General features: G+C 37.0%; 1 protein-coding gene across 12 annotated transcripts in view; it reads left to right on the top strand.

The window, feature by feature from the left end:
• The window catches only part of RALGPS1 (Ral GEF with PH domain and SH3 binding motif 1), a 120,028-nt gene that overhangs the window by 11,999 nt on the left and 81,943 nt on the right, over positions 1-26,086 (top strand). For 5 of the 12 annotated variants that reach the window (XM_080401457.1, XM_080401456.1, XM_080401462.1 and 2 more), the window contains 8 exons: positions 4,341-4,436; positions 8,460-8,586; positions 11,647-11,754; positions 13,636-13,686; positions 18,613-18,696; positions 19,183-19,272; positions 20,878-20,970; positions 22,997-23,123. In XM_080401457.1, the coding sequence (XP_080257583.1) occupies positions 8,530-8,586; positions 11,647-11,754; positions 13,636-13,686; positions 18,613-18,696; positions 19,183-19,272; positions 20,878-20,970; positions 22,997-23,123 (610 nt within the window). In that variant the 5' untranslated portion in view covers positions 4,341-4,436; positions 8,460-8,529. The other 7 variants (XM_080401466.1, XM_080401465.1, XM_080401464.1 and 4 more) reach the window with 7 other exon arrangements.

The raw sequence follows: 26,086 nt of genomic DNA, 5'->3' as shown, positions 1-26,086 counted from the left end.
AGTGTTTTAAAACTTGATTAGGTAAGATTTGGAGAGGAGAATCCACAGGGTGTTATGGTTGACGCAGAATGAGAGATTCCAAGTGGCAGCAAAGGATACTATATTTCTTTTTTGGAGTAGCTTATAGTCATTATTCTTCATTTTAAGAAAGGCAGCTTTTTTTTTCTTCCCCATTTATAGTAGAACATGTGAGATACTTCTGCTGACTTCTAACATTTGATTGCAAAACCAGCTTATTGTTACTAGAACACTCGGAAGCCGCAAAGGTTGTTATGCTTTCGTGGCAAATATTGCAAATGCTAGTCTATACTAGTTCCTCTTTGTAATATATTGCGTAGATGCTGTTTCAAAATATGTTAATGACGTTATGTGTGACAGGCAGGGTGTCTTTCTGATCTTGAACTGGTACTAAATACGAAACTTCAGCTCGTTTTGCAAAGAAATTTAAATCATAATGCAATATTTGTCTACAAGTTACCGCTTCGGTTGAGCAGCATTTCTTTCAGTTCTTCAGTGGATGTAGTAAAGGTGTGGGACATCATCAGGATAAAAATAGCATCACACATTCAAACCTGCATTTGCAGCCTACTGCTCTGCCGTGGTTTTAGTAGCTAAGGATCCTACGAGATATTTAATAATTTTGAAATAATTATTTATTAAAAGTTTAGTTATTTTAAAAGTATAAATTTTATTTATTAAAGTTTTAAGAGCATTATAAAGAGCCTTTTTGTTACGATGTTGTGCATACAGCTCTTAAACTATTAAGACTGAGACTTCCCGTTCACTATAATTCTGAAATTTGATAAGGCCTTATTTTTATTCAGCTTGTCGAATGTCAGCTTACCTGTTCAGTGTAGTGATTGCCATGGATTTCTTTGTGTCCCGATTGCCCTATGATGAAAAGTTATTTTGAAAATCCAGGATTTGCACTGTTGTAGGGCAGCCTGGCTATGACAGAGGATTCTGTGGCAGTATAGTTCCACATGTGGCTAGTCAAGTAGAATGTATCGTAAAAGCGTGACCTGACCATCCAATGTTGTTTTTATCCTGCCATTAGGTATAATTCAAATTAGTTGTGTATTCATAAACCCCAAACAGTTTGGGACCCAGATTCTGAAGTTGTTTCTCAAATTCATCACAGTAGCCACTTCTTTCCTTACAGCAGAACTCATTTGAGTGTACATGCAGTAGAGGGGCGGGAGTGGGAAAGTCGAGACAATTTTAGTAAGAAATCAACTTTGAATCTGCTTTTTCATGAGTTAAGACTTGATTCATTGGCAGCTGTTGGGAGGTGCTGCAAGAATCAGTTTTTCAGCCTGTTTGCTCAGTAGTGATGCATGTTATTGAATATTTATTTACTTCAGTGATTTCAGTTTGTGGTCAGTTAAATCAGTGGGGTTAACACATAGTTAATTGATGGCCTCTTAATAAAGTTTATAGTTGTTTTGGTTAAAATCCTGTCACAGTCTGTTGAAGACTGATAGGTCTGGTGGCCCTAAATCTGGGACACTGCTAGATCTGCTCAGCTTCTGTATTTGTGCTGGTAGTGTAACAGTGACTGGTGTAAGTTGCTGCACTAAACTTTGAAATGCTCTTTCCCTTCAAAAGGTGTATTGTCATTGGATCTTGTCACAGCTTGATACAGGGATTTATATACTAAATTATAAATACTATTTCCATTACATTTTCATTATTATTAACAATAGCAAGAAGTTTCTCTGAGAAGAATATGCATGAAGCTACTAAATTGTTCATGGCATATTTTATCTATAGGTGGTACTGTTGCCTAAAGCATGATGAAATACGTTACTGGAAATACACAAGGCAGTTTTCTTTTAGGAGAATCTTTAGTCCTGTAATTGTAATGGCTTTTTAATCTTGTGTAGCGTAATTGTTTTTTTCTTACTACACTTCTGTAGGCAATTACTATTGAAACACAGGCTTTTGAATATTTTAGAATTTTTCATGTTGTACAAAATGGCCACCAAGGTCTAATGTTGAATTATTTCAAAAGGACTTTTAAAATTAAAAGAGCTTTTTCATATAAAGCATTGTGACTAGACACTGTCCAGTCTGACATGTGGGAATGGCATACAGAAGATTGCTTTTTTCTGATGGAGGTGTGGTTCACATGGATAATTCCTGCCTTTACTGTAGATGTGGTCCTTTTCCTCTCCACTTTGCAGGAATTGTACGTGAGTGGATGAGAAATGGGGTTTGAGAGGTGATACTTGACTGGACAGGGGCACTCAGGAAAGTACATTCAAACACTACATTATGTCTTCACTAAACTTTTCAGAGGGGATGCTGTCAGGAACAAAACTGTTTACACCAGTGTTCCTCAGTGCTTCTGGGGTTTGTGTGTTAATTTTTCTCTAGGTTAGCAAGTATCCCTGTAGCACTAAGCAGCTGCTTCTTTGAAAGATTTAAAGAAATTCTCCTTTAGAAGTCCTTCCAGACTGGCTTGCTCTGTCACTGCAATAACAAAACAGCTGTAAATTGCTCAGACTCAGAAGGATTTTGAAAATACACTTTTTTTTCTATTTTTAACATTAAAATTATGGTACTAAACAAAAGAAACCTAGCGAGGGGGAAAAAGGTATGTAAATATCTAGATACAGAGAACAAGCCGTGCATGGTTTTACATACCTTGATGCTAATTGCCTTTTTATCTTTATTTAGCAGTAACACAAAAAGATGGGACTGCTTCTCCCCTCTTACAAGCCTCTGGGCTGAAGCTGGATGTGATGTAGATCATGATACAAGTTTCACATCAGTGGCTGAATGCAAGCACAGGGACTCAAGTATAACCACATTATTGTTTCATCCTGTTTTCATAATGCAATCCCATCTTCCTTTTCCAATACGTTAACTGTGCTAACATATTCTCATTTGTACTGTACGCCCACAGCATCTGAATATGACTTTGTTCAAGGTTCATCAAGGAAAGAAACATTATGGTGAACATCTGGAGGAACAGTTTTAGAATGAAGAAAGAGGAAGATGAGTGCAATGATGAAAAACAATTCAGAATTTAATATGGAGCTCTGTATGGTCTGTTGTAAATATGTCCTTAGGTCGTGGTATTTGCCAGTGAAGTGGAATAGTATACTGTTGATCTTGCTGGAGTTAAAAAGTAGGATTCTTTCAGTAGTCTTCATTCCCTTATCTTAGTTGATGACAGCTAACCATTCTGATGTTTGATACCATATTCTGGAAGGCATGTCCTCTGAGGAGCAGCTGAGGACTTTGAGTCTGGAGAGAAGGAAGGCTGAGGGGCAACCTCATAGCTCTGCAGGTTCCTGAGGAGGATGTGGAAAGGGAGGTGCTGAGCTCTTCTCCCTGGGATCCAGGGACAGGATCCTTGGGAATGGTTCAAAGCTGCATCAGGGGAGTTTTACGCTGGACACTTAAGAAGTGTCTTTACCAAGAGGGTGGTCAAACCCAAGAACAGGCTTTCTGGAGAGTTGGTCGATGCCCCATGCCTGTCAGTGTTTAAGAGGCATATGGACAATGCCCTTAACATCATGCTTTAATTTTTGGTCAGCCCTGAAAGTGGTCAGGCAGTGGAACTAGGTTGCTTCCAACTGGACCTTTATTTACAAAAAAACCCCCAGAAACCCAACTGCTAATTTTGTTGGTTCCATCCAAGTTTATCAGTGCCCAGACAGGGCCTTAGTGCTCTTTAATTGTCTTCACTGAACCAGTTGTGCAGCTAATTTAAGTTTGAAGTACACTTATCTTTTGGTAGGAGACTTAAGCATGTTTTCTTACAAGCATGCTGCAGCTGTCAGCTCATGACTCAGTGATATTTGGAAAATCATAATGAACCAGTGGAAGTAGTAAGTAAATAGGGTTTGAAATCAGCTAAGACAGTTAATTTTTGGAGCCCAGAATGGGCATACCGCATCATATCAAAAGCCTGTCTAGCTCAATATTTTTTCCTCCAACAAGAAAATCTATTAGAACAATAGCAATCAGTGGTTGCTCACGTGGTTGTTCTCATATTTGCTGGGAGCAGTGTGAACAGTTACTAACTTCCCCAGATTGTTCTGCTCACATTCAGAAATTAGGGCACAGGGATTTCCTTGGCCAGAGGGGGTATCAGTGCTTAGGAGGCTTTTTGTGAGTTGGATAACTAGTAATAAGTACGTCTAACTGACATACGTGCAATATTACTAGCAGCAATGTCAAATTTGCATTTATGCTTTCAGGGAATGTTACTTCTTTTCCACAGGTCACAAAATTTCAAAAACGCTGGTAAAAGAATGGTGATAGGGATTACTTTTGTGCTCTATTTTGATGGTGGTGTTTTGGTTTCTTGTTTTTGTTTTTTCCAGTTTAGTTGTTCTTGTACTGTCTCCACTTTTGCTTCAGAGAGCACTACAAATCTAAATGGGTTTAAGTTGGCAAAGAAGAACAGGCAACCTCTGGTGGTATGTATGTTTGCATCCTGATTTATCCACTTTGCTTCTGGCAATCTATGAATAAGATCTACTGTACCTGTGAACCTTCTGTACAAACTGATGAGGTCTTTTCTTTGGTTTTTTTTTTAAGCACTGTTTGTGTAATGCGTCATCTTAATGATTAACCTGAGCAAGTTGAAAGAATTTTTAAAAAACAAGAGCTATGAAAAGAAATCACATGTCACTTTAGTGACTTCTTACCTTTTATTGCCAACACGTTGGACCTCTGAAATTCTGAAAGTTATCAAAAAATTCTTTTTAGTCTTGTTGGAGTGAAATATTGCAAGTGTGGGGGAGTAGGTTTTATATTAGATTTTGATATCTTTATGTATGTAGTCTGACAGCCTTTTGTTACAGTAGGCTTTGTAGTAGCTCCAGTGTTAAATTTGCAGAGTAATACCTTCTGTGATAGCAGATGTGGAAATACTTCAAATGACGGGGTGATACTAGAAGAAGAAAAACTCTTCCATGGATTTGGCTTAAATTGCTCCCTAAGACTTTCCTTAAGACAGCAAGACAAATAGATGTGTGGAGTATTTTTTCATAGGAGGAATGAGTCTTGGAGAAACATACGCACATAGGCAAAGGCCGTGCATTTTTAATGCTTGTGTTGTATTTGAAATGTTCTGAGGGAAAAAAAAATTAGAATGGAAATATCTAACCTTGCAAGCTTTTTCTATGTACTGAATGTTGAAAGGCAGAGATACACTGGTGCTTTTAGTTTCAGATATTAATGCACTTTTGTCTCCTTTTGGTTTAGTGAATGTTAAAACTTGGAGTAAAACTAGGCTTGGACGAGATACAAGATCACATATGGGATTTTTCTTTCCCTTTTCAGAACATTTTTGAGCCCCCGCACACTGGAAAGCCTAGTCAGAAAGGCGGGGAAGGAGGAGACGAGAACATTTTTGTGGCCTTGATGTAAATGCCACATTTTAAAGAAATTACATCATGAAAATTGCTTTCCACTTCAGTATCTCTAAGGACTATTTACAGGGGCAACTCCAGACCTGGAAGTACTTTGCAGTCTGTTAGTGCTCAAAATATGAATTAATTTTATCAGGACACAAGATAAAGGAAATTGCTTCTTGACTGTTTTTTAATGAGGACATTCTGGCATTGTTTGAAGGGCAGTTTCATGTGTGCCCATGGGGTCATGGTAAGAGTTGTCATGTAAGGCCTTGCAGGGATCTTAAGGGAGTAAAATAAGAGGTGTGTTTTGTTTTTTTTCTCAGCTGCTTGCTTTTCCAGCATTTTCCTGTTTGTGATCAGTGGTGTGGGAAGGTGTGAGGACGCAAAGGGAGATGTGGCAGTAACTGCAGATTTTGCTGAAAGAGCACATGTGCTGGAGCTGGTGGTGGTGGTTGCTGTGGGGTTCATCTGTGTGTGCTGCAGGGAGTGATGAAACAACCGCGCTGTTTTCTTGATTTAAAGTGAATCAGTGCTTGAGCCGACTTGGTAATTCTGTAAGCAGTTCTTGTTTTCTGTGTGTGCACACGCTTATACACTTGCAGAGACACATATGAATGGTTCTGTGCTTAATGTATGTATGTGCATGCTGTATCTGAAAAATTTTTACTAGCTGGCTGCTAGCAGCATGCTTGAAGCGTCTGTAAACTTTCTGCAACACTGCCAGTTCTTCACACAGTGAAACAGGGCTGTGTGGTGTCTGTACCTTAACCTGTTCCTAGCAGTTAGTTTAGGTTTAATAAATAGAAACATTCAGGTAGTTCAGTTTTCACCCTGTGGGAATAACACTGATTATTTAATTTGGGAAGAAGAGTTCTTTCTTTTGATTAGGCAGATGTTTGGACTCAGCAGTTTCTTCTGTGCAGTCCTGCAGGTCTGGACTGTGTTAGCTTTTTTTAAACCCATTTTAACAAGGTTTCACGTAAGGTTCCATGTGGGTTCTCGGATCTGAATCTCACAAAGCATCGCTTGCCTGACAAAATGAGAGGCTGATCCTCTGCTAAGACCTCCTCTATGAAGAATGTTAGCAACGGGTCGTGTTGAACACTGTAACTTCAGTAAGGCTGGTAAACACCATAGCTGTCCCCTCATGTACTTAATCAGCCATTTCATTGTAGTCCTAACAGTCTGTTAATATATTCCTGTAAGATTGTTTACGATTTAAGAGTAGTCTTAGATTTGAGATTATTGTGATTCAGTGAGCATAAACTTCAAATACATCGTTACAATGTATTAGCTGACAAGATTTTCAGTGATCAAGATGAGAGTGTAATGTGTGATGTTGAATGTTTAACTGACGGAGTTTGGCAGGTGCTATGTTATTGTGCCAGTTGGCACACTGGATCATTAATGGAAGGGCAGCTTTCACCTGGTAAGCTAGTGGTTAGTATGGATGCCTAAAATGCACGGTATACAGTATTAGCGTGAAGCCTGGTTTTGCTGTGTTTGAGAGTAGAATTGGAGTTTTGGTTCTGGATTTTACTTCATTTGAGATAAATATAGAGAATTAATTAATTCTTTAAGTTTCACAGCAATAATCAGAGGTCCAGTATGAGGGAGAGACCAGACGTTTCCATTGGTAACATGAAAAAGCCTTCTGAGCGTTTTTCCGATTTAGCCACCCTTATGGTCAAATTTTTGTTTGCTGTGTATATTTGAAAATAAAATTGCTTAAGATTCCCTTCACTTCCCCTTATATAGAAATTTGACCACAAAGAATGTTTTTGTGCCTGGAAGTGTCATTGGGTAAGTGATTTTATTTAAAAATGTGTGTGTGATTATTGTGTGAGTACCCTTGCTATCTGAATGAAGTCTGTAATCGTGCCGGTTATTCTTATTCTAGTTGTGCCTATTTATATGTATTTATTTTTTCTGAATGAGATACAATTTAATTGGATCTGTGGAATTATATATTCACATATGTCCATATTGTGTGTATCCTTTAGCATATAATAATTAATATATATCCAAGAAGATGAAATCTGATTTCCTGATATTAGGTAGATAAATATTTATAAATTCTTACCTTTGTTCAGTACTCAGGAATATGCTTTTAATTATTTGTGCTTTATTTCAAGATTGACAGTTCTTTTAGATAAGAGTATTACTGTTGTGGTCAATGGCTTTGTTGATTCAGAACTGCAGTATGGAGTGTTGGGGAGTTTTTTTGGTGGTTTTTGTTTGGGTTCTTCTATTATTTTCATTAACACTTTGTAATTCTGGAATGAATTATTTGATCCAGGTGGGTAGAGGCAGCTTCGTTGTAGTACCACATACTCAGACTTTTTTGCAGTCCAGTCTTTTGGTTTCTGGAGGAAGCTTAAGGTATGTTACATACGTGAAGTCCTAAGCCAATTTGGAACCGCATCTGTCTGCTTAATCCAGTTTGGAAAAAGTCACTCCAGACAGTGCTGTTGCTGGGTTAGCTGAGATCCTTGAGATTCATCCTTCCAACTAAGAAGGATGGTGTTGGCTGGTTCTCTTCTCTGGAAAACTTCTGTTCTTTGGGTCCTGACATAAAGTGCTTTTTCAGGCACACCTGTATGTATGGATATTAGTGGAGGCCCAAGCAGCTGCAAGTAGGACTTTGTACATTACACAGATACAGTGGGACTTCAATCACCAGTTATGAGACTAATTGATGAGCAGTGGAAAGTGAAGAAGCACCATTTTTCAGTCAGTTGATAGCCTGGATTTCTTATTTTAAAATACATTACAGTAACCTGCAGTTTCTGGATGAATACTGCCTAGCATGGACTTAATATAAAACCTAGTTCATCATAAATGACAAATACACATTTTTTCCTACTTTTCTTGAGTTGATTGGAAGTGGAGATAAAGACTTGGCATGGATTTAGCAATACTCTGTTATAATTGTCCACAGTTGGTACCTGAAAGCTCCTAAGATGATCTTGTTTCTGAAGTTCTTTTCTGTGAGAAAGAACACTGAAATCTCTTGCATTGTTGATGGGGGTTTTTGTTTAATTTTATTTATTTATTTGCATAAATACATTTGCTTTGCAGGAATTCTGTTTTCATCATGTTGTCTCACCAGTGCTGGCTGAGCTGAAACTTCCTGCATCTCGGGGAGAGCATGTATAAAAGGAATGACTTCATGGCCAATGTGATGGTCACCTCCGCCACTCCAGAGGTACAGTTCCTTGGGGTTTGTTAGCTTCTGTATCAAAATGGAAATTTTGGCTTGATTCACCTTTCCACTACTGGTCATATCAGTCCTTTTTCTTACGAATGACATAATATTTGACAGCAGAGTAATTTTAGAACACTCCATTGGTTCTCAGTGTTCACAATCATTTTTTTATTGATTATGATGATGATTAATCATTCAGAATAGTTTTAAATAGCATTTTTGACCTGTTTGCTCTCTAACTTAACAGCAGCTGTTTATTATTGTTGAGTTAAAAGTAATGTAATGTACCATCGAAATGGAGCCAGTCAGAAATACTCCAGCTGATTTTTTTTGGAATTTACTAGTCTACTTGTTAGAAAGTGCTCTGTAAGATTTTGTTCATTTTAACCCTTTGTATCCTTTGGAGACCAGGCAACTTTGTGCTGCTTCCAAAAACTGCCTAGTTCTGTGTTGAGCTGCTGTGCACAGCCACCAGCCTGTTTTTGCCTGTCCAGGACAGCCAACTGAAGACTGCTTGGGAATTAGTTACCCTACTGAGTTCTTCTGTTTTTTTGCTTTCATGTAATATTATGATGAAATATTATAAATCAGCTACAGTAAAGCTTGCCCAGTAAAGCACACATTTTAAGTCTATGATTGGAGGTACTTTCTGCTTTTTTAAAAGGTAACAGTTCTTCCCTGCTTGAAAAATTCTGCTTCATCTCTTAAAACAGCTGAAGAGCTGTGTGAAGCAAGTTTTTCCATTGTAGTGGTGCCTTTTGCACACACAACTTGATCCTGCCAAAGCAGTTATCCTCATTTTCATGAAACAAATCAGCTGTTTCAGTAGTGATCTGATTTTTAAAAATCTTGCAACAAAAGTACATAATACAGCTGTGCCCTGCAGAAGGTCATTTTCTCAAACGTAGTATAAATGCCCTCAGACTAAGAAAAATAGTTTTTCATTCTCTCAAGATAGGGGGGACATTTTGATTTGAGTATGTAAACACACAGTTTTGAAATTCCTCTTCAAAATATTTATTAAAAAAAAAAGGGGACTTTTCTCACACTGTTTTCTCAGAACAGAAATATCTGTCATAGATCAGAGCATAAGAAGTCTCCAGGGTCAAACTGAAGATTCTTCTAGTCCGTTATTCTGCCTCTGATGTGGCCAACAGCAAATGCCTGAAGAGGGGCACGAGAGCAGTGCAAGCACAGGAAACATCCCACCGGTACCGTCCTGGCCCACAGCTGTTTGCAACCCAGGGATTTGCTATCTTGCAATGTATTTGTGTTCCGTAAACTTACCTAGGCCCCTGTTTGAATGTGTGTAAACTTTGAGTTTATACAGAATCCCTTAACAAGCTGTTTTTCAGCTTAACTATATGCTGTATAAAGACCTTTACCCTCTTACTAATGTGAAATTGGTCTCTAATTTTAACTAAATACCCCTTCTCCTGGTGTTAGGTGAGGCAAAGAGAGACCATTCCTGTCTTTCCTCTGCTTGCTTTGTTGGTTATTATACTTCCTCCCCACAACCCACTACCTCTTTTCCAGGTTGAAGATTTCTGGCATAGCCAGTGTTTCTTTTGTAAAGAAGCCCTTCCATACCTGTGGTCATCCTTGTTGCCTCATTCTGAAACTTTTCTAGTTCTTTGGTCTCCATCTTAATAATAAATACTGCATATGTATTCCAAGTTCAGGTGCACCATGGATTTATAAAGGGGTGTGTTCACACTCCATTATATATTTTCTCTTTTCCTTTTCCAGACCCTCCCAAGTGTTGTGAAGTCCCTTTTCAGTTTTTGCCAGGTTTTTGGTTTTTGTTTTGCCATTTTGACTAAATAAAATGAAGATCACATTTTCACCTCGTTGTTCACCGCCTTTCCAGGTTGTTGAATATACGATAATCATCACTTATCTAAGCTTAATTATCTGCTGATTCACATATTCTCAGTGATTGTAACAACTGTCTTGTAATTTATTATTTATCATTGCAAGGATAGGTGCTATGCTAGGGCTGCATAGTTTCCTTAATGTCTTTGGGGTGAGGAACCATGTCAGAAATCTTTTGGAAGTCTGGCAAGACTGTATGAATCATGTTTCTTTATCCGTGCGTCTGTAGATACTGAGACAGTCTTTCTCTTTCTAAACAAACTTGTCACTTTCCTGATATAGCATAACTACATGTATTTCTACTAATCCCCCTTTACTCTTTTCTTGGGTTTGCCCAGTACAAATACCAGGCTTCCTAATCAGTAGTCCCCCAGATACTTTGTATGGAAAGAAAGAAAGAATCGGCATCTGTTTTATCTCCCTCCAGTTCTTTGCTACCAAGTCAGTTTTAAGTGAGAATTACATGTCACAGTGAGTTAAGATGCCAAAACATCATGTTTTGACAACAGTGTTTTTCTAGCAAATAACCTCAGTGAAGTAAGGGCTTAAGATTTTATGTGCGTCTATTTTTATTCAGTATGTAATTTTAAGATAAGAAATAGAAAAATAATGCTATTATTATTAAATCACATTATTCTTGAAGAAACGAGAATGAGCCACAAGTGCCTGCATCTGAGCCCAAGGGCAGAAACTTTAAAAGTAAGGCAAGGCACCAGTTTTTAAGGCAAGACACAGTACTATTCTGAAGTACCCTGGAGCTAACATTGTGTTAAATTTCAGGACATGTGAGTTTTTCCTTTTTATAATGTTATGGATAGAGCGACATGATTTGGATCTACCCACTCTTTACCTTGCATATTTAATTAAAATTTTCTATTTAATATGAATCTTCAAAATCCCAACACATCTTTTTTTTCTCTTGACAACTCTCTAGTCTGGTTTTAGAAATGGCTTTCTAAAGCTGGAAATTTCACAGAGCTAAAATTGTATGTTGCTGTAGTCTTTGGGAGAAGAAAGTTAGTTGGAAACGTTTGTGAACGATGCTAAACTGAATTTTATGATTCATTGAAGCTTTTGAAGTTTATGCATTTTCTTGTCATTTGTTAATATTTGCATATATTTATTTTCTGAATTTGACATGAAATTCATCATTCTGCAGGTAAGCCTACCTTTTTTTCTTTGTAGGGTAGTAGCAGCTCAGATTCTCTGGAAGGGCGAAGTTCAGATTATGCCAATAAAAGCTATGATGCAGTTGTATTTGATGTGTTGAAAGTAACTCCTGAGGAGTTTGCTGTAAGTAGAAATGTTATTTTTGCCTATAATCTTGTATAATATTCAGGGCTTGCAGGATATTAAAGAATACATAAAACTTATTTATTAAAATAGAAAAATTTTTAAGATGAGCTTCCAGTGTTCTTGAAAACAAATTTCTTATTATAAGAACTTTTAATGAAGTAAACATGTCTTGGGATTTAATCATTTGGTACTGACCTAACACAGTGTATTTGTTTTTCTGTGTAAAGCCGTTTGAAGTTCGTTTAGTGTTTTAGAAGATGCTAGCATAGGTTTAAAGGTGTTATCCACAGTCGGTGATTCTTTCTTTTTTTTCCTTTTTTAAATTGAAACCACAAATTCTCATCTTTTCTGCTGAAATGTCAGTTTCTCAGAAAAATCAGTTTTTTAAAAGCAGGAATGAAGGTTGTAGTGAGAAACTATTTGCATTCCTTAATAACGCATTTTCAGTACTGGATCCGAGTTAAGGTCACTTTCAACTTCAGTGTGTTGTGTTCCTTTTTAAAAATTAGCAGCAGCTGAGGAGAAATTCCCTGGTGGTAATAACGTACATAATGAAAAGACCAACAGCTTGTCAATACTACTGAATTTTGTTTTCACCATTTTGGTGGTATTGATTGAACCTGTGTGTTGTTGAAATGATTACTGATTCTTGCTGAAAACTTTATTAATGTCACGTAGTATGGCTTATAGTCAACTTTTTGGAGCCTCTCTTGTGCATCTTAGTAGGAGACAAGAAGTTGCAAACATGTATGTAACTAGTTTTTCTAGGACCAGAACGAGATCCTAGTGAGTCTGAGTTTGGCAATATCCAAACATTCTTCTGAAGTATAAATCACAAAACTGTTGGCTGCAAAGAGTGATCATCTAGGGCTTTGTGGCAAAATCTTTGACTTAGCATAATATAAAAGCAAGAGATAGTGTAAATCAGCAATTTACAGAAGAAAATTTTTTTCAGGTCTGTCAAATTTTATGGACCTCTAACTAATAGGCTCATGTCTGAGGAATCATAGTAAATAGTAGAAACCTAATTAAAGTTACATTTAAATAGATAGTTATTCTTAATTAGTGGAGTCAAATGAGCATTTTGAGAGGGGATTAGCAAGTTTTTGCTGTTTAGGGTTTAGTGTAACAAAGTGGCCAACAGAGAAGATTTTCTGGGGAAAGATCCAAAGAAGTGTTCTTTGACGCTTTCTTTAATGCATTCAGTCATGTAAATTACAAAGTTAAAAGCTTTCTAGGTTTATACACTAACGTATAATTGAAGTACTTATTGGTTAGACATAATTTACATAACTACCAAATACATAATGTCATTTGATCACTTGAAGCAATTCAAGTATCTTATCACTGAGATGCTAAAAATGTTCTGTAAGCTTTTTTTTTTTCCTTCAAAATCATTGGCTTTGAAACCATTATAATGTCTTATCAGGACATGCTCATCAGAGACTAAAAATCTCTGTATTTAACATCTTCCAATCATGACTAATTAGCACATCATAGTGCTTTATTGCCTTTCAACCCAGTGCATGTGAAATGTTTGCTGTTTTCTGCGTGAAAGGCAAATTCTTCTTCCTGCCATCACTGTTTGGGTCCTTCATTGACTTGACACAAAGACTCCCAAACGTGGGTTTTTCCTCAAAAGCTTCACTTGGTTACAGCTGGTAACGGTAGGAGCATATGGTGACATGTGGTGCTCGGGGTGATGGAGAATCCTGCTTGTGGTGTGTTAGCCTGGACAGGGCAGGCTGGGTTCGCTGCCAGTCACTTCTGGTCTATGGAGAACATGTGACTGTGGTTTGTAGTTACTGAAGGGTAGGTGTAAATACATGATTGTTAACTCTTTGTATTACATTATTTTAAATTGTATCATTATTGCAGAGCCAGATTACATTGATGGATGTGCCAGTATTTAAAGCTATACAGCCTGAGGTAGGTTTTCTTAAACTATCTGCTTGCCTTCTGGAATTCAGTGCCTGAGGAAATGTAGCCATTTAAGTAACGTTTTTTTCATTCAGAAGTGCTCAACTTCTTGCACTGCACTAATATTCTTCTAGACGTATTCCTTGTTAGCACTGTGAATCTGTAACCCAGCCTGATTTACTTTGATTTGTCATCTATTGCCAAAAGAGATGACTATGTTTTTTCTGGAAATCTTCAGTCCTACTTTGTGTTGAGTGTTTCTTCAGGATAAATTTATCAAATGTCAAAATTCTCTACTCTGCCTTCTGCTCCTGTTTTTTCAATTCACACCTGATTTCAGAGTTTGACTTCTGCCTCTAGTTGTAGCCTGTATTTTAGGTTGTATCAGCTGCTTGGTAAATTTTTTGATTTGTACTCTCATGTCTAAGATCCAGTTCTGAGGGAGTAAATCAGCCCAAACCCTTAAAAGTTAATGTATTAGTGTCCTTTATTTTTTTAACCTTTTAAGAAAGGCACAGATTGAAACTTGAGGCCCGTTGAGAAAAAGCAATGAAAGTTAACATAGATATTTGAAAATCAGAACCAAGAATTTTATAAATGAATGATGGTAGATAGCAGAATGTTAAACTTGCATAAAAGTCATATGTTATCACATAGTATTTTGAGAAAATAATCTTATCTTCTGCAAAAGGTACAAGAATTGCATGTTTCCAGATTCATGTTCTTTAATATAACGACATACCCTTAGATCCATTAAGCTTTATTGTCTTTATTTTGTGCCTAGGTGAAGTATCATGAATACATAAAGGACAAAAAACCCACCTATAATGTTAGCAGAACTGAATTTTTGGCATCAGAAAGGGCAGTCCAGTTTGGAAGGTGCTCATCCGTCTAATCTGGTCACTAACAAAACAATTCATCGTATGTTACAGTGGTTCAGAGAGATTAATTTTTCTTTCCTGTACTTTCTCAAAATAGAAGGCTTCTAATCTATCTGCTGTTTGGCCTCCCTGTCAGATTAATTTATATTTTTTTCAAGAACACCAAGACAGTTTTGTAGGTGAAAACACTTTCATGCTTCTGAAATTACATGTGTTCTCCAGGCAGTCAGGAAGTCTGTTTTTTACTGAAAGAAAAAAATGGCAAATGAGCAATGCAATAAAAAAATAGCAGTACCTGTAGAAAAATCTGTTAATGCAAATATATCAGTATTTGCAAATAGATACATAGATGCTTTTTTATGAGAAAATTTTGTGAAGAAAAACATCAGTTAGACCAAAGTGAAGGTCTCGCCAAAACCAGAGGTAATGTGATACCCTGAGGAGATGAATTAATACAAAATAAACCACAAAACTTAGATGTTCAGATTTAAAATGAATTTCGCATTTGCTTTAATTGCTATGAAATATGTGCCATAGAATTTTGTACAAAAAAAACCTCCAAACCCAAAATTCATTTGCTTTTCTTTTCCTTTGTCATTGCTTCATTTTGTCTTTTAGAAATTAAATTTCCTGAAATACTACTCTGATGGATTGGCAGAGAGATGTAACTTGGTGAGAAATGACCAGAAAAAACCCTAACATCATATGTTCACTTTCTGTCAGAATACAAGTCTACGTAGAAGTAGTAGTTGCCACAAAGTTAATAGTTTGAAATTGTATTTTCCAACTTTAGTCTTGCTGGAATTGCCAATATAATTACTTTTTGCAAACAAACAATTAAAACAACTGCTCCTGTCCTGAAATTCTGCTAGCTGTAGGACTAGGGTTTAAAGCAAGATATAGCCTGTGTATTTGTCATCTACCTGACTCTTGTTACTAGGTAAGGTACTAGGCTAAGATGGTTAAAATTTTCCAGTCGGATCATGTATTAATGTGTTGTCTGTATTTGCCTGCATTTGTGTGAGGCCCCATAGCTGTTTAAATGAAGTTGGTGTGTTCGTTGTCCCGTGTCCATAAGCGTGGATGCCCTGTGCAGGGCTGCCCTGGGCCCTGCAGCGGCATGCAGGTGTCGCTGGCTCCCGCGCTGCCAGGCAGCTGCCCACCCTTGTACCCTGGGATGCACTTTGTCAGAGCTGCCCTTTGGTGTCCGTGTGCTGCATGGAAGAAGGAAAGGCCAATATTCTGACTAGAACTGGTGTTGTGTGATACTTGGTTTATTATGTCGCTGGGTATGATGAAGGCAGAGTTCGGTCCCTACTTCTTCTTTTGTATTTGCTTGTGCAAGGTGGTCGCAGTTTCTCTGTGGGATCAGCTTTTGTACGCAGGAATGATGGTGGACATGTAGCTGGCTGTGAGAGGGAGCGCTTCCAGTTTCCTGGGCTAGAAAGGGGGGCGAGAAGGAAGCCTGGAGCGGCTGAAATGCTTTGCTAGGTGCCATGTGGCTAAGCTTCGGGGCAGAGCTCTGCACAGAGGAGGTTGCCTTCATCAGCAGCCGCTGGGATGGCTGCTTTGGTGAGCTACCTGTTGAATTTTGGGTTTGGAGGTAGAGTGTTACATTGCTTTTTCTTCAAGTTTTAGCCTTTAACATGAGCTTATGCATGGATGGAAAACTTAAGATTTTAAAGTTCCGGTTGCTAGGTCTTATCTCAAACACACAAACATCCTTTAAACCTAGCACTTGCTGAGGCTTTTTTTTTTGCTTGAGCTATTACTAAAAAAACATATTTGCATGTTACTTCGAAGGGTTCAGTAAGAGGACATCTGATTAACAATTTTTTGTTCTCTGGCAGAAATAACTATGCTTATTTCTGCATAACTTAATTTAGGTTTTTTTCAAAGTCCTGGAAATTGCAATCTCCACACATTTCAAGGTTTTCTTGCATGCTTGATTGGAAAGTTTCTTGTGACTCTGTGCACTGAGGAAATTGCCTGCATCCTTCTGTACAAAAAGATGATGTGTAATTCCAGAACACAGTACATTTCAACAGCGTAAGAAAAATTTGTCAGAGGCACATTGGATCATTTACTCTTATCAACTTTCCTATTCTGTCCCAATTTTAAACCTAGTCAAACGATTTTACCAGGCACAGGATTTTCCATTGTTGCTCACTAGGCCTCTGGCAACTGCTTAAAATCCTTAGATTGCTGACCTCTTCCACTTTTCTGAGAAATGTAAATTTTGCTGTCCCTAGTAGAGTGACTGAGATTTTTCCACATAAACATGTAATTTCCAGACTCTTAAGACCAGATGTGCACAAATCATGTGGAGAATCTGTGTCTTGACAGATGTGAATTGGCATTTTTATCTGCAGAAGGCTTAAATGCTGGAAGATTGGGATACAAAATATGTTTGGAACTGGAAATGCTTTTCTTGTGCTCACGGAAGAACATGCAGACCTCTGTATCCTGAGAGTGTATTTCATTTATCAGACTGTAGAAAGTGCTTTTCAGAGGCAAAATTCTCTTTGGCTGATTCTGCCTTTTCGTGTGAAGATATCTAAAGTTAATAGCATACATTTGGAAAGTTGAACAACATTTTGATTGAAATTTGTGGTTCTAAAAACAGAAGAGTGATTTAGAACTGGTGTTACAGAGAACTCATTTCAAGTATGTATGTATACACCACTTGTCAGATCTGAATATAAAGACTGTATAGATATGTGGTAACTTGAATCTCTAATTAAAAAGAGCCAGGCTGTCTAAATATATTTGGAACTGCCTGAAATAACTATTGGAAAATGGACACTTTCCTTCTTGCTAAATCAAATTTGTAACTGTAATTACATATTTCTTTTGATGCATAATTTAATACAGTTTATTCAAGGAGAAAATCATTAACCTGCTTTTTAGCTCTTCTGTTTACTTTGTAGGTCCCACAGGAATTTCTACTATTTATTTTGCAGTTCCAGCAAAAGATTATTTTTTGCCATGGAGCACTGGAATTTTATTGTGCATTGAAATTGATTATTTGTGGTTATGGGTGTACAACAGAAGTTGTGATTTTTCTTATTATTTTGAACTGGGTTGACTTCAAAGTAGTCACCATAATGAAAGAGCATTCAAGAATTTGTTTTATATACTGTGACTGAACTGTGCAACCTACTGACAACTTTTTGCTTTATTAGCATCAAAGTACTAATCTGCATTCTTAAGTACATGCCACACTCCAGTCAGGTCTGGCTAAACATTTATGGCTTTAAAAACAGGCCAAAAAAATAAAAATCAAAGTAAAACAGAGTTCTAACCCCAACCTTCTATCCACCAGAAGACCTTCAGACTTAAGATGGTTACTGTGCAGCCTTTTTCAAATGATAAATTCTCTTAAGTCTTGAGTATCACGTACAGAGATGTCAGCTTTTTTTTTAATTAGTTAGTAACTACTGTAAACAGTAATATTAAAATTGCATAATAGTGTTGTTCAAATGCTTTAGGTCTCACATTTTAATAAAAACAAATTAGGGATTGAATATGCCAAACTGTGGTGTATTCATGGGTGTTTTATTAAATGTAATAATGAGGATGACATTCAGGAATAATAGCTAGGTTCCCACCTCTAGTTGCACAGCTGAATTTTGTACACTTTGAACTACTTCAAATATCTCTCATGGATGTGTTTAGCTTTAGCTTCAGTTTTGAACCAGGTAAGATTATACACTAGCAAAGTCTTTACTGCAGTGTCTGCCAAGTTGCTTGTATGAGAGAATCCTGGCCTGAAATAATCAATGTAGAATGAAACTTCAGAGACATCAGTTATGGCTGATACAGTCCCTCTGTATCTGAATATTCATAATGATGCCTATTTTTTCTGGTATCAGGAGAATATACAGATTATATCAGGAAAACACAGAGGTGTTCAGTTAGACTAGTTGGCATCTAATTGGTGCCTTGGGTTGGTTTTAGTAGTTATCTGATAGGTGCTTCTGTCATTTTTTTACACTTTTAAATGTTTTTCAACATTACTAATTTTTAATAAATTTCTAAATGTGTTTTCTAGGAACTAGCCAGCTGCGGATGGAATAAGAAAGAAAAACATATCCTCGCTCCAAATATTGTTGCCTTTACTAGGAGGTTTAACCAGGTAAATTATTAGATTACTGTGATGAGCAGGTACTGTTTGACAGTTGTCTTTGAGTATGAAGTTAAATAGAACTACTCCTGTGAATTAAAACATAATCTTCATTTTGAAAAACACACCTAAAATTTTAAAATGGCAGTTCCTGTTCTCATTTGCATTGTCTAAATTTTCTTGTTATTCCTCGAGACCATTGGTTCCTAATTTTTGCTGATCTGTCATGGTACAACATTAGCAATTCTTTTCCTCCTTTTTCTATGTTTCACCTGCTCATTCAGTTATCTTCGTGTTACCTCACCTCTCTGCCTGCTTCTTACATCCAGTGGTAATGCTCTTCAGTAATTGCAGCTATATAGATGAGAATTCATGGGGTCAGAACTCTTCTTTCCTTACCCTGTTTCCTCCCTGGAGCATCATAAAAGTATACAAATATTTCATCTGATAAAGTAATTTTTTTGTAAATAAATTCAGTTATATGTGTTTACTTTATAGGTCAGTTTCTGGGTTGTACGAGAAATATTAACAGCACAGACCTTAAAAATAAGGGCAGAAATATTGAGCCATTTTGTGAAAATAGCTAAAGTAAGTGCAACTTTCTTGTACTATCATTCAAAATCTTATTTCCTTTTTGTTTGTTTCTGCACAACTCCTGTGAACTGTTGTTGGATTACAGAGGGTAACGTTCTTTTTTAGCATATCTACAATGTTGTACCACATGAATAAGATAAAGGTATGACATCTGTTGTTTATACTCGGTTAAATAAAACTACCCACTTCAGTGTAAGTCCTCTTCTGCCTTTGCCTGACAAGTTTAAAAGTGGTTTGTCTTGTTGGCGGCCAGCTATGTGTTGCCAACACTGAACATCGTTGTAAACTGTTCTGGTTTTTGTCTTCCCTCATTCAAACTTACCTTCTATCAAAAGAAATCTCTTGCTTCTAAAATGGCTATTGTGAGACTTGTATTCCTACCTGTAACATGTAGTTACTGGTATGAAGCACTGCTGTTAAAGCTCAGTTATTGTAATGAGCTCGAACACTGCATTTTACAAGTCATTCTTAACTTTTAAAAAAATCTATTTATTTAAAAAAATATTTTTCTGCTTCATGACCTGAAGTCATTCTGTTTTGTATGACCTTTTGTGACACTTACTAATACTAGTAAGACAACAGCACTTGGATCAAAGGCCTGAGTGCTAATCTTGTGTATGTGAAATTGTGCGTGTGTGTGGGTATTAGAATAACATTTCCCATGTAATAGTTATTTTTTTTGTATTGTGAATATTTCCAATCAGTTTACTTGGCTGTTTTGTGCTTATGCAGAATGAGTTCCTGGCACAAATGCCTAGTCCAGGTACTAGGAGAATGGTCAGCTTAAAGGTGCTAGCTTGCTCTTGGAAATAAGAGGGTTGTTTTTTGTGTTTGGGGTTGATTTCCGCCCCCCCTGTAAAAAGGAAAACACTGCCGCCTTTTTTTCTTTTTTCCCTTTACTTCTTTTCCCTCTGTAAAATCGAGATACCCCTCAAATGTTCCTGAGCAATAAGTATATTGATTGCTCAAGAATGAATCCAGCCAGCCTCTTTTTAAGATTTATGAAGAAGCTACGTGGCAACTGTTCTCAGTTTTCTATCTTTCTGGATCTATGTTGTGGAAACTTTATCATTTAAGACAACTTTATTCCACAGTATTACCTCTTTTGACATCAGTGTGTTTTGAGTAATTGTCAACGCAGAGTGAATTGAAAGTACGTTGAAGTGAGGAAAATTTGTCCTGTAAAACAGATTACAAATTACAAAGTTGTATTAATTCTGAAAGGGTCATCAGCATACTTGGTTGATGGTTTTGGCTTGATTAAATTTTTAATTTCCATATTCTACTCATTTTCAAGAACAATGCATCATAGAATATTTTTGTACTTTCTATGTTCCTGAAGGAACAGCCTTAGAAAATAATAAATTAAAATTAAATACAATTTGTATGATCACAGCTGAAATGCCTGTTATTTTGAGGAGAATATTTGGAAAATTTATAACTGCTAAAGTGGTCTTAAGAATTTTGCACATTGATAGTATTGGGTAGTTGGTGTTTTCTGCAGTCATTGATGAAAACTTTCTATTTTATTAATGCAACTTTGAGATTAATGCAGCTTCCCTTTTTGATGTGCTAAAAGTTGTTATTCACTTTTTTCAGAAGCTTCTAGAACTGAATAACCTTCATTCTCTCATGTCCGTGGTATCAGCCCTGCAAAGTGCACCGATCTTCAGACTGACCAAAACCTGGGCCGTAAGTTATTTCTTGGCCATTGTCTTTTCTGTCTTGTTTGAATTCTGAGGCTTTCCTGAACTCTTCTGAATTGTCAAATTGCATGCTGTGGAAGAGGATTCTTTATGTCCTTGTTTTTGTGGTATCATCATAGCAGAAGTAGTGATCTGTTACATGTTTTGTGAAAGCAGAGTTTAAATGTCTGCCTATTTTTTTTCCTGTAAGAAGTTTCCTGTTTTTCTGTCTGTTCTAGAAGCCACTGATTATATGCTCAAGAGGACTTTAGTTGATGAGTAATCTTAGAAGACCCTCCTAAAGAGTGTGTATCAGTAGCCCATTATCCAAATCATCGTGTGTGTCATTAATACATTCCCTAAAGGGAAGGAAGAAAAAAGGTCTATTACAAATAGAGGAGCATTAATTTTGTGATTATTGTACAATGCATTTCAGTTTTCATTTTTTTTGAAATAAAAAGCATTGATAATTTCTTTTTCAGAAATTTGTTCTCTTAAGGGCAGAATATCTTATTTAAATGTACTGTAGGTTTTGCTATGTCTTTGAAGTGGAATACACAATTACAGTGCAGTCCTGCCATAATCTTTAAATATACAAAGGATTAGGTAATTCTTGTTAATTTAGTTTTCCACCCAAGGATCACATTAACTGTTCAGATCTGATAAATAAAGGTAGCTATACTTAACACTTACCTAAGTTTGTTATGTCTTTAAAATGCCTGTAGCTTTGTAATGGTTTGATTGCTCAGAATTAGGCTATAGTCTAGTGAAAACGTAAGTGCCTGCTGTTCTGAGCAGCTTGATGAAGTTGGAACTTAAATAGGGAAAACTAAGCGTGTGAATCATCTGAATTGGACCTGAAGAGGTGTGAGGCTCTTTGTCAGCACAGTAGCTGAAAAATACCACACCGTGCAGTTAGGGCCTCAAGGAATTTTCAGGGCTGTTTAGAAAGAAAACAGCCAAATTATTCTGAAATCTTTTCACTCTTGGACCTCTTGCATTACTTTTTATTTAACTGTGCTGCAGTGAGCACTGCCCCGGCCTGCAGGGGCCTGGGGGCTCCCCTCGCAGCTGCCTGCGGGGACCCCAGCCCAGCCCCGCATGGAGGGAAGCAGTGAACTCCTGCCTACCCGCTGCCATCTTCATACAACAAGGGCAGGCGCACAGCTCTCCAGAGACAGAACAGCCAGGCTTACAGCCCTGTGCTACAAGCGGTGGAATTTCACAGAGTAAGAGCTGTGTTAAGAAACGTGCTGTGGAACAGCTGCCTGTTGTCAGAAAGTACAACTGCAAGACCCAGCGTACGGTGCTGTAATTCTCCACTCTATTCTGACTCAGTTGGCTTTTAAAATCATCTTTAAAGCATCGATGGTGTTTCTGAAAACAGCTGAAATAGGGAATATGTTTCTGTAGCTACAGTTGCATATTTCATGTTTACTTTTCAATCCTCTGTCACTTTAGGATCTTTCGCATTGCTAAATACTTTTCTGATTTTTCTGTAGTAAGTCCAGTAATAGAAAAGAGATTTTAGTACCATAGAGATTTCCTTTCCTTACGCTTTTTCCCAAAATGTTTTATCATAATATAATAAGGCATTGTTGAAATGGCACAATTTGCATTTAGAGTGTTTTCCATTGATATTTCTACCTTCAAATTAAAAGAATTTTGAGCAATTCTGATATACAGTCACTAACATTCTCATAGTTTAATAACATATGTTTTTCCCTCTAAAAATGTAATATTGCTGAGGTTATTCAAAACTCTGAGGTAGTGATATATGAATAATTGATAAACCCTTCAGAAGTAATCGTATTTGTTCATATCTGAAGACATGCTGAATTGCTGTTTGTTTTTTTTTTTAACAGGCAGCACATTTGCAAATATTGTGCTGTTTGGGTAGTGATGATGAATATAATCTTGACTATGCTTTTTTTTTACTGTGGTAAAAATTATTCCACACATTTTATTATTTATTGTTGTCTTTGTGTGGATTTGCCTTTTAACATTTTATGATCTTCATTTTTTCTGTGTAGCTTTTGAATCGCAAAGACAAGACCACCTTTGAGAAGTTAGACTATTTACTGTCTAAGGAAGATAATTATAAAAGGACACGGGAGTACATCAGAAGCTTAAAAATGGTTCCTACGATTCCATATTTAGGTGAGTGTGAAGAATTACTTTACTTATCTGCAGCTCATTTTGACCAACAAGCGCTAATGTAATATAATGTTGTGTGCCTGAAGAACACTGTATAGAAGGTATGGTTCACTTCATTTCCTAATTATAAAAATTAGACCTGGTGGAGATTTTTAAGCTATATGTTGTATAGGATCTGTGACTTTTTGGCACTACTGACATCTGAAACTACAAGTTTGTCTTTTGGTGTCTTCAGAATTTGCAAGAGCATTGGGTTTCAGAAGTGTCTTGAGTGTGATTTAAGACCTCAGTCATGTAGCTTTCATTTTTGCAGGGTTGTTTTTTCAGGTACCTCATAACTTGGTATCTTAAGCTGTAGTTGGTTTGTGTCAGTTTCTTGTAAGTACTTTGAAAACAGATACAAACTGAGTAGTCAATTCAGTTGATTGACTTGTCTTTCCAGTATTATTCATGTAGACACACTAGATCATTATTTCCCCAGCAGCACTTTTTTAACTCTCAGTTCCTGCCTGTTACTAACTGTGCTAGCATTTCTGAGGAAAGCTGCAAGAGCCAGATTCCTACTAAACAAGGCCATTCAGACACTGGAATATCTTTCTAGTGATGTGGTCTTTAAAAGAAGGACTTAACCTAAGAAGGTATTTAATTATGTTTTCTTTAAGCGATATATTAGAAACAATAAGATAATTCATTATAATTATTTTCTAGTGCCAAGAAAAGACAAATACAGTGATTTTTCTATAGCAGTTCATGTATGTGAATTATGGTCCTGTTTTGAACATTCTGTAAATATGACTTCCAGAAAAAAATATATTTTAGAAAAATCAAACTAAGTCTGGAATTTTCATCACAGATACTCAGCAAAATTCGCTAATGTTTGATAAAGTTATAAGCAACAGAATACACCATAAAGAGACATCTTAAACATTTTAAAGTATTGGTGTAACCACAAACTCCACTTCTAATGCAACTTTCTCCCTTATCTAAGGGATGTGGGATCTAAAAACCTTGTGCTTAGCCACATGAACTCCACAAAATCAGATGTGAAATACACCTTTCCTTTACCTGAAGTACTAGGAATGGTTGTTTTCCTGACATAGGAATTCCAGCTAATGATCTACAATTACAGCCGCATGTATGACAATAAAATTTAAGTATTCTAGGAACGATACATGACAGTTTTTAGAGAACTGTGTTGTATTCTTAGGAGGCTTCTCATAATCGTGTTACTTCTTACTTAACCTGACATACTCACATAATTTCAGAAAGATACATGAGGAAAACTCTGCATAGGCTTTTTAGCAACTCAAGCTTATTTGTGGTCCTAAAATGTCCAAGGGACTACAAAAAAAACCCTTGATGTGGATGTGTAAGCACTCAAACCAGTCAGTAGCTTAATCTAGTTCACAGTAGGCTTTTTAGAATCTTAATTCCTTTGCCTTTTTCACTGTTTATTCTGTTGATTTAACACACATACTTCAGAAGAAAAGCCTGACACATGGTATTGCATTTGTTTTTAATGGTTAGGAGATAGTTGTTTAGTGGGTTTGGTTGGGGTTTTTTTGTTGTTGTGTCCCCCCTCCTCCCCAAAACAAGGGCTGTAGATCTGTAAAGCTGAGACCCTTTCTTTGCAGAACTGCTTTCGTTCTGTTCTTTTCCAGCAGTCTGTTGGTAAACAGATGTGCTAAGTCATGTTGACAAATGCGTTGTCCTGGACAGTCTAATTTAAAAAGCTGAAAAGGCAGTATACTAGGTTAGGACGCAGAGGATATGAACAATAGCTGGGAATATTTTACTTACTGTATTTGTATTTAGGAAGTGGAAGACTGGCATAAATTCAGGACTGTAAAATTTTCATGCATTTGTGTACTCTTTGTGTATGGCTGTCCTGCCAGTAGTCTGTTAAGCTGTCTTCATCCTTTGAAGGAATGAACTTTGAGTTCAAGTTCAGTTTGATTTTGGTCAAAGTTAAAATCATAAAATACTATATCTTTTCTGCTAATCTTCTCTTCAAGGTTGTTTGCATAGGTCTGAAAAGGCTATGTCTGCATGACATACCAGAGCTTACCTCCATTTATTTCAAGCGTGTTCAGAATTGTTATCTGGACAGACTGCTCGTATCATGCAACCTCTTTTCATTAAGCCTTCCTGTGTGACAACAGTTTTGTTAGTCCTTCCAGTTGATGATTGCTTTTGTATTGGTTTAGTGTATGCTACTTCTTGTCTGGATTTTTTTGGCTGAAAATAGTTGTCTTGGTAGCTTTAATGATCACTGGAAGCAGAATTTTGTTTCTTCCCTGTGGGGCTTTCTTATTAAATGTGCATAAAATGTACCTTATTCTGTATCTGCATCTGTAATGAATAATGCATATGTCTGGAGAGCATCTCTAGCTGGAAGTTGGAGGGGAACCAAGGTCCTGTTTTTTCTGGTGAACTTTAATGAATTTATTTAGTGATAGAGACTGAGCTGGTAGTGATGCTGACATAGTGATGCTGGAGCTAAAAAGGGTACGGTTTTAAATCACTATACCTGGATAACTGGAGCTCAAGACTTCTGCATAGGCTTCCTGGGCCAGAATTGCTGTCCTTGTGTTAGTGAGTGTCAATGCCTCAATGGATTTCTCTTCCATGAGTTTATGCACTCTCTCTTTAAACACATGCAGACTCCTTGCATCCACAGCACCCAGCTGTGTCCAGTACCATTTGGTTTTTTTCCTCGATCTAAAAGTGGCATTTTCTACCTTCACTAGATAAACCCTGCGTTGCTCTCAATGCAATTTCTTGAGGCTACTCCTGACATTATGGACTTCAGTCATTATCTGTTGTCTTCACACTAAATCTTCAGTTACCTCTCTTCCAAAAGGAGGAGTCCTTAGATTACTTGATCGTGCCTTGTACAGATGCCACTTGACATCACTGACAACCTTTTGGCAGCATTTCAGTTCTACATCCTTTTTAGGGGAAGA

The sequence above is a fragment of the Falco punctatus genome, assembly GCF_963210335.1.
Source record: "Falco punctatus genome assembly, chromosome: 9".
NCBI classification, from domain to species: Eukaryota; Metazoa; Chordata; class Aves; order Falconiformes; family Falconidae; genus Falco; species Falco punctatus.
This window is presented reverse-complemented; position numbering and strand designations above follow the sequence as displayed.